A 9,203-nucleotide genomic window follows, 5' to 3' on the forward strand; every position below is an offset into this window, starting at 1 on the left:
CTCCAGTCTTTCTCCCACCCTTTCCAACTCCCCTCCTCCACCCTTTTCTCGTCCACCAATCCGTCTTCCTTCACTTTTTTGCAAAGCACCAAAAACAAAGGAATCTAAAAATAACATTGGATATAAGGCATGGAATCGATGGGCAGTAATGCCACTTTCTACTTCCAGGAGTGGAACAGGGATGGTAAGACATTTTCTGCAAGAAAATTCATATTTGGCTAATGCTGGACATATAGGTTCCTGTCTGGGGTGGTTCAAGCCCTTCCTCATATTTTCACAACTCGTCCTAGTCGGTGTAGGATCAAAACTAGCAGTTGATAAAGCACCTTTGGCAATACCCCTGGTGCTCACCTGGTAAATAAACAGTACACTGCACTGACGAGGTATTTTCAACTAATTTCAATGGTTGCTAGAAGACAGGGCAGCATGTAGAATCATACTAACATAATCATGAGTTTAAGCAAACAAACCAAAAAAATACCGATTTTGGGGGGCAACCTCCCCCCACCCCCATCATCAAAACCTGTGGCAATCTGCAAAAATCGGCAAGCCCCCCCCCCCCCAATCGACCTCCTCAGACCCCGATTTTTTAAATGCCAGGTACAAACTTTGCTACAACGCCGGTGTTTAAGGTTGTGGTCAAGTTTCATCAGAATTGCAAGTATAGTTTCTGAGAAGAAAGCAAATACCTATTTTGGGGGGGTCAAACTGGACCCACTTTGACCCTCGTTCACCCCCAAAGGGGCAGATATTTTTTTATGCCATGAGCAAACTTTGGTACATCACGGGAGATGAATGTTGTGGTAAAGTTTCATCGAAATAGTGTGTGTAGTATCAGAGGAAAAAGCAAATTCCTATTCTGGGGGTTAAACCTGGATCCACTTTGACCCCCGGTAGACCCCTTAGACACCGATTTTTAAAATTCCGTGAACAAACTTTAGTCACCACACAACAAATATCATTTGTGCCAAATTTGGTCACAAATCAGCGATTTCGGAGAAGAAGTTTCAAGTGTTTATGGACGGACGGACTGACGGCCTGAAGACGGATGACGCGCTATCGCATAAGCCCCCCTGAACTTCGTTCCAGGTGAACTAATAATAAAGGAAAAGTATTCATTTTGAAGATTTTTGTTTTGGCTCATTCGAGGTTGTTCTATTCTTGAATTATTTTCCCGTTTATATATTTTAAACATAATGTTCCTTATTTTTCTTTTTTTTTGTATATAAGATCGAGGCTCGTGGAAGAGCTAACATTAATCCCCCCCAAAAAAACTGACACATAAAACATATGATAAAGGGAGCGGGAGACAATGTGGGGAGAGAGAGGGAAGCACACAGGTATAACAGTAGAGAGCAGGGACATCGGGAGATCTGTGGGAGGGAGAGGGCTTGGGGGGAGGAGGCATGGGAAGGGGTGGGGGGGTGGGAGAGGTATAAAACACATGGACACTGCTCAGACTTCCAGGAAAGAAGTCGGTATTTCAAAAAATTGGATCTGGGGTGAATTAACGGGGGTAGAAAAGATCGAGGTTTTGGATGGGGGAAGATAAGAGATGATGGTGAACAGCTGTTTTAAAGACCTGGAGGGAGGAGTGGGATTGAAGAGAGTGAGGGAGTTTGTTCCAGAGGCGGGAGAAAAGAGGAATGAAAGAGTGAAGATGAGCAGAGAGCCTAGATTTTGGCAATTTCACCAGAAGAGGGTTACTGGCAGATCTTGTGCGACCTGTAGGAATATTTGGGGGACAGAGCCCAGAGAGAGCTGGGGGAGCTAGGCCAGAGACGAGTCGGAAGAAGACAGAAAGACCACCAAACTGCCTGCAGTGAGTGAGTAAAAGGCCCTCGGAGCTTCATCGCGGGAGATTCCAATGATTCTGAAACCTTTGGTTTCTACAGTGTGAAGCCGAGCAAGGTGTGAGGCAGGAGCACCAGCCCAGAGGGGGGAACAGTATTCCATTGAGCTGCGGATGAAAGCCTTGTATGTGGTGAGTTGCTCAGGTGTGCCAAGGAAGGACTTCACACGACGGAGGATGCCCAGTCGGCGACTGGCTTTGGAGACCAGCTTAGAAATGTGGTTTTCCCAGGAAAGATCATGGCAGATTAGTGAGACCCAAGAGCTTAAGTGACAGAACTTCTTGGAGAGGATTGTTGAGAGAGTGGATGGGAGGGTTGTCCAGTCGGTCTTTTAGGAGAGACATAGTGAGAGTGTGAGATTTGTCAGGATTGAAAGACGTTCCATTTGTTTGACCAGTGTGTGATTTTGTCCAGGTCTGCAGAGACATGAGGGGGCTGCAGACTGCCGATCTGAGGGATGAGGTGTGGAGCGGCAGAGAGTGGAGTCATCAGTAAAGAGATCGAGAGGATTTTAATCCTTTGATTTTTTTTTTTTTAACTTTAATTTGAGAGAGAAGATCCTTTGTATGCTTATTTGAGTTTTGCAAACAGAGGGGCATTTCTACATTTCAAAATGATGAATTCTTTTTTAACCCTTTTGTTTTTGGAGGTTAAAGCAGTTCTTCTGGTTTTGAGTTGAAATTCATTCATTCATGACATTCCCTTGTTGGTGGCAATTTGATCCCTATAACCCATGTTATGCTCATTGTGCAGTTATAACATCATTGTGCTCCATATGTAATGAAGGACAAGCTCCTCCATAAAACTTCTAAAACGCTATCCTAATTTTCTACATTTGCTACATCCACAGTAACTCTCATTGTACATGCAAATACTCATGTAGTCATGTAACAGTAACTTCCATCCATAATGGATGTCATGTCATTTATCCTGTCTGCATTCACCTGGGAACATTTCCTCCTGTAGGTGGTAAACATGGAGTTTGAAGAAGGTGCAACCGCTGCACTAACGATGATTGCTTTCAGCCAGAAAGTCTGTGTCAGGAAAACAACCATTTACGGAACCAAGGTACCCACATTTCTCACCACATTGAGGTAAAATTAACTTTTAAACACCAGCAGAGTTAAAACATTTATTCACGTTACTTGAACACTCTCATTATTGTCGAAAAATATTCATTTTGTAGTTTGGAGTAAAACTGACCTGTGATATATACATACATATATACAGTCACGTGAAAAAGTAAGTACACCCCATGTAAAGTTTTGACTTTTTCAACATATTTCAACATACAGCTATTTGATCTTCATTTCAACAATATTGATAGACAAAGGTGATATAATACAACAAATATCATGAAACATTTACATTTTGTAGTCCATTGTATAATTTAAATAAACATAAATGCAAATTTCGCATGTGGAAAAAGTAAGTACACCCCCACATTTATCACTACTTCAAATACCTAAAATTAGAATCAGGTGCACCAGCTCAGGTGCAAATGATTAGAACATCGTTAGAGAGGATCTTGGAGGAACCTATCTTATTTAAACCTCAGACATTTAGTTTGGTTTGCTCTTTGTTGTTGAAGTGTGCGGCATCACCATGCCTAGCTCAAAAGAGCTCTCTGAGGCCTTCAGAAAGAAGGTTATAGATGCCTACGAGTCTAGGAAGGTTGCTGCCGTCACCCAGGCTTTCCTGTTGGCCCTCCAAAACATGGGCAGAGTTTGCTTGTTCTCGAGTTTGCTTGTTCTTGCCCTTGAGAGCACGCAGGTTCAGGGAACGATACAACATCATGGGTTTCAGCATGAAGTCCCATTTTGCGTTTGTGCAGAGGAGAAGAGTTACCTGGTCCTTAGCAGCAGCCTTGAATCCTGATGCTGTCTCCTCGCGCTGCAATATGAAAGTTATCGTGGGCATCTTTTTCCAGAAGAAGCCAGTTTCATCAGCATTGAACACTTGCTCTGGGAGGTATCCCTTATTTTTGATCAGCTTCGCGAGTTGAGCAGGGAACGTTTTTGCCGCCTTGTTGTCTGCGGAGGCACGCTCCCCTGTGAGCTTCACATCTTTCAAGCAGTACTGCTCCTTGTAATGATTGAACCATCCCCTGCTTGCTGTGAATGAACTCACACTGCTTGTGCCATCATTGCTTGGTGCATCACTCATGCTGGCACCACCCGCGCCAGTGCCAGATGATCATAAATCCGTTTTTGGCCTTTTCGGGAATGAGAGGTCCACTCAAAGGCATATTCTTCTGCGTGTTGTCCTCGATCCATATGCTGAGAGCCTTCTCCATCCTCTCTGTAAAGCACCGGGAGGCACGGCGCAGGCTGCTCTTGAGATGGCAAAGTGCAGCCCCGGATTCTGACCCTCTCCCGGACTTGTGTCACCCTTAGGTATCCGCGACTTTGGTGAGGCTCCCCACTTTTCCTCTGCACTTGGTTGTGTGACTCGGTGGCTGATACGGCATCCCGGTTGTGCTGTGAATGGCTCTCTTTATTTCTATCCCTGTCTGTCTGTCTCGGGTAGAGCGTGTGTGGCGGGCTATCCCGAGCTGTGCGTGTGCGGCTGCCTATCCTGGGCTGACTGTGTGCATGATCTTCTGCTGTCCAAGGCTGTGTGTCTGTCTTGGGCTGTGCGTGTGTGGCTGGCTATCCCGAGTTGTGCGTGTGTGGCTGTCTATCCTGGGCTGAATGTGTGCATGACCTTCTGCTGTCCAAGGCTGTGTGTCTGTCTTGGGCTGTGCGTTTGTGGCTGGCTATCCCAAGTTGTGCGTGTGTGGCTGTCTATCCTGGGCTGACTGTGTGCATGACCTTCTGCTGTCCAAGGCTGTGTGTCTGTCTTGGGCTGTGCGTGTGTGGCTGGCTATCCCGAGTTGTGCGTGTGTGGCTGTCTATCCTGGGCTGACTGTGTGCATGACCTTCTGCTGTCCAAGGCTGTGTGTCTGTCTTGGGCTGTGTGTGTGTGGCTGGCTATCCCGAGTTGTGCGTGTGTGGCTGTCTATCCTGGGCTGACTGTGTGCATGACCTTCTGCTGTCCAAGGCTGCGGGTCTGTCTCGTGTAGAGTGTGTGCGGCTGTCTATCCTGGGCTGAGGGGTATGCGCCTCTTGCAGCGCTGACATAGCACACATGAGACACCCATTTATATAACGCATGCCTCAGAGGTTTGAACTTCAGAAGTTTTTGAACTCACATGGATATGTAGAAAGAGCTCACATAGATTTGTAGAAATAGTGAACATGATAAAATACAATTGCCTCTCACCATTTATTAGGTGGATTGAAGTTCAGTTGCAGGAATAAACGTTCAGTTGTGAAAATTCGGCTTCAAGTTCATTTAAACCTTCTCAACTCTGGAATCACGATATGAAACAAATGGCAAGCAGTATTGAGTAAACTAAATAACACGCAAAATGGCTGTGGTACGTCCGAGGCCTCAGGGACAAACTCCTCATGGACCATGTGGAATGTCCGGCAATAAAAGAAAAACACCTCTGGCGAGGACAATCACTGATGAGAAAATTCAAGTCAGAAGGTAAAATTCAAACCAGATCGTGTAAGAGACCTTCCGTGAAAATGATGCTTCACTGGGTATAACTCCAAAAATGGCGTGAACTAAAATTGAGTTCACCACAAGGCCTTGATTCTCTCCGCCGCCTCCGCACCGTCCTGTCCGTTGTTTCTGGAGATGGCATTCTTCATTGTTGTCATTCAACAATCTCTTGTTGAAGAGAAATAAAAGAAATGGAGAACACCCAGAAAGAAAAAGATGATTGCTGGGTAAAAACGGTAAAACCATGCATCATGGTAAAACAGTCGCATGACTATTGGAACGATGCAGCCGGTGGCAGGAGACTATCACTACAGGTCTGTGTTTTGCCTTTTGTAGATCACCAGCTGGGAGTTTGTTCTAAATTTTACTGAGCAAACCCTTTGCTTCATGGAAATGTGTTTAATATACTTAGTATTGAATTTGAGATTGACAACTTATCTTGGATCTACTTTGTCGGCGGAGGCATTATGTTTTCGGGTTTTCCGTCCGTCCGTCCGGGCTAAACCTCGTTTTTCTCAGCAACCACATGTCCGATTGAGACGAAACTTTCAGGATAAGAGTCACACCCATGCAGAATGTTTTTATGATAATTGTGACGTCATAGGTCACATGGTATGGCAGCCATCTTGGATTAAAAGCAAATAATAAAATAATTATTTCCCAGAAACCGCTGAATGGAAAAATTTGAAACCTGGCACATTGTCTAGTACTCCCAATGGGGAACAAAAGCATGATAATGATGACATCATAGGTGAAGTGGTATACCAGCCAAAAATGTTTTATTCGAATTCCTTATCCTAAAAATCTGAAATTGCATGCACATGATCTATGACCCATTTGTATTGAAATATTAAATTTATGACATCATAGGTCACATGATTTGGCAGCCATTTTTGGTTTGAAGGAAAATATTAAATAATTATATCTCTGAAACCGCTCACACTATCGATGCGAAATTTTACAAATATCATCTAACAGCACCGTTGCATATAGTTTGAAAATGATGATGTCATAGGTCACGTGGTTTGGCAGCCATTTTGGATGGAAAAACGAACCTTATCCAATCAACACGATACTTCACAAACGTGATCCCCTACCCATACATATGCAGAGTGATGGCATCTACCCGTTGTGGGACTATGCGGAGGCATATTGGCGACATAGTCGCATTGTTCTAGTTTTCCTAATGGCCTAGTGCTGCAGAAATGTATCAGCATGGGTCAGATCCATAAAACAACTTTAGGAATTTAGACACTGTATTCAGCAACTTTGCAAAGCCACCTGTTCTGATACTCTATGTTATTCTGGTACCTCTTACTTTCATCAATATGTCAAATGCATTTTGGGTAGGAACGTGGAATTTGTGCATGTGTTCCAAATTGTGCATACTCAAGGGGTTGGCAGGATAGCTCAGTTGTAGAACACTTTGAGCTCTCTCGTCTGGGTTCGATTCACAAACCAATCATAAGTGGTCACCCTGGAGGTTCACCGGCAAGGTGTTGCATCAATGGGTGATCTGCACTCCAGGCGTTAAGCCAGGTGACCTGTCTGTTAACATTCATTGCTGGAGGGTAAAGATCATACGGTACCTTTCGAAAAGTGTGCCGTTGTCTTTGTGCACCATGTCCAAGTATCAAATTCCTTCCCTGACTTCCACTGGCAAAAATAATGCCAATCAAGTGCTTCTTCATCATTGAGAGAAAGGGCCAAAAACTAGAGATAGCACGATATTGACGGATTAGGACAAAACTTGGTGGAAAGGTTGAGTGTGACGAGGAATAATTGATTTGATTTTGGTGAAGATGCGGATCCAGATCCGGCCTATCGATGGGATACAAACCGTAAACCGTTCAGCCTGGTGGAGGTATGTGCTCTACCAAATTATGTGCATTGATCGAATTTTATTGTTTTGTTTTAATACACGCTTTGAGAGCAATTATCATTTGGTTTCATGCTCATAGCTTCACAAAACAGATTAAAACCAATTATCATCATCATTATGTACGATGCCCTATGCAGAGTGTTGTGTACCTCGAGGTCATCCTGCCAGCCTTATTAAAAGCAATGCCAACTCTTAACATTGGTTTATAAAGTGACTTTTGTCTTCCTGCATGTACCACATGTGAAACATTCTTTGGAGTTTAATAACAAAATAGCCATTGTTATTCAGTCATAACCCTCGCCAGAGAAGAGGGTATTGCATTTGTGTCCGTTTGTCTGTTTGTCCGCACGGAATAAGTATGCTTTACTCTGCAACAGTTGTTCCGATTGTCACTAAATTTTCACCATATGAGGGCCTCCTCCTGTAGAATTTTTCAATGAGAATTATGACGTTATAAGTCATGAGGTACGGGCGCCATCTTGGAAAAACCGAAAAGATTTCACCTCTATATCTCCGAAACTGATCCATGGAAAAAATTGAAACATGGCTCGTTGTATTTATTTTCATACCTTGACATTTTCATACCTTGACAGCAGCAAATGAAGAGCAGCAGACATTTTCAGGGAAGTTAGTCATAACCAAGCCCAGAAGAGAAGATGCTCCGTTGACTGAGATCCGGGTCGGGAAATTGACAGTAAGGAAATCTCATTGTAAAGTATTCCCCATGAGGAACAACACACCACACCTCGGCACACCTGAGCTCCTCACCACATACAAGACTTTCATCCGCAGCTCAATGGAATACTGTTCTCCCCTATGGGCCGGTGCTCCTGCCTCACACCTAGCTCGGCTTCATGGTGTTGAAACCAAAGCTTTCAGAATCATTGGAATCTCCCGCGATGAAGCTATCTCTGAGGGTCTTTCACTCACTCACCGCAGGCAGGTAGGTGGTCTTTCCGTCTTCTACCGACTCCTCTCCGGCCTTGCTCCCCCAGCTCTCTCTGTGCTCTGTCCCCCTAATATTCCTACAGGTCGCACAAGATCTGCCAGCAACCCTCTGATGGTTAAACTGCCGAAATCTCGGCTCTCTGCTCACCTTCACTCTTTCATTCCCCTTTTCTCCCGCCTCTGGAACAAACTCCCACACTCCCTTCAATCCCACTCCTCCCTCCAGGTCTTTAAAACAGCTGTTCACCACCATCTCTTATCTTCCCCCATCCAAAACCTTGATCTTTTCTACCCCCACTAATTCACCCCAGATACACCTTTGAAATTCCAACTTCTTTCCTGGAAGTCCTGGCAGTGTCCATATGTTTTATACCTCTCCCACCCCCCCTTCCCATGCCCCCCCCCCAAAGCCCTCTCCCTCCCACAGATCTCTCGATGTCTCGATGTCTCTCGGTCCCTGCTCTCAAATGTTGTGTTTGTGTCCTTCTCCCTCTCTCCCCATCTTGTCTACCGCTCCCGATGTTATTTGTTTTATGTGTCGGTTTGTCTTTCTGTGTGATTAATGTTCGCTCTTTCACGAGCCTCGATCTTGTATACAAAACAAAAAAACAAAAAAAACAAAAAACAACAACAACATATATTCATGATGATGCCATCAGTCCCTCCATTATGACGTCATAATTAGACTTAGTGCAACGCTTGATCCGATCAGTTTGAAATTTAGTGAGCGTGATCTACACAAACATTGTATGGGAGAATTAAATTGACGACTTCATGGGTCACGTGGTTCGGTGGCTATGTTGGATTGAACATAAATCTACGTCATCAATAAACCACGCAAACACAGCAGCTAATAAACACCACACATATACACCACAAAAACCTGTCCTGGCGAGGGTCTGCAATCTCCGATTGCTCTTTCTTGTTAGTTCTTCAATTAGTTACAACATTTCACAAACAGAATATCA

At 44.3% G+C, this 9,203-nt stretch overlaps 1 protein-coding gene across 1 annotated transcript in view; it reads left to right on the forward strand.

Moving 5' to 3' along the window:
- Positions 1-9,203, forward strand: part of LOC137424608 (putative oxidoreductase YteT) — a 395,833-nt gene that overhangs the window by 181,527 nt on the left and 205,103 nt on the right. The window contains 1 exon segment of the mRNA XM_078775648.1: positions 2,820-2,921. Within this exon segment, the coding sequence (XP_078631774.1) occupies positions 2,820-2,921 (102 nt within the window).

The sequence above is a fragment of the Myxine glutinosa genome, chromosome 4 (genome assembly GCF_964187855.1).
Source record: "Myxine glutinosa chromosome 4, kmMyxGlut1.1, whole genome shotgun sequence".
NCBI lineage: Eukaryota > Metazoa > Chordata > Myxini > Myxiniformes > Myxinidae > Myxine > Myxine glutinosa.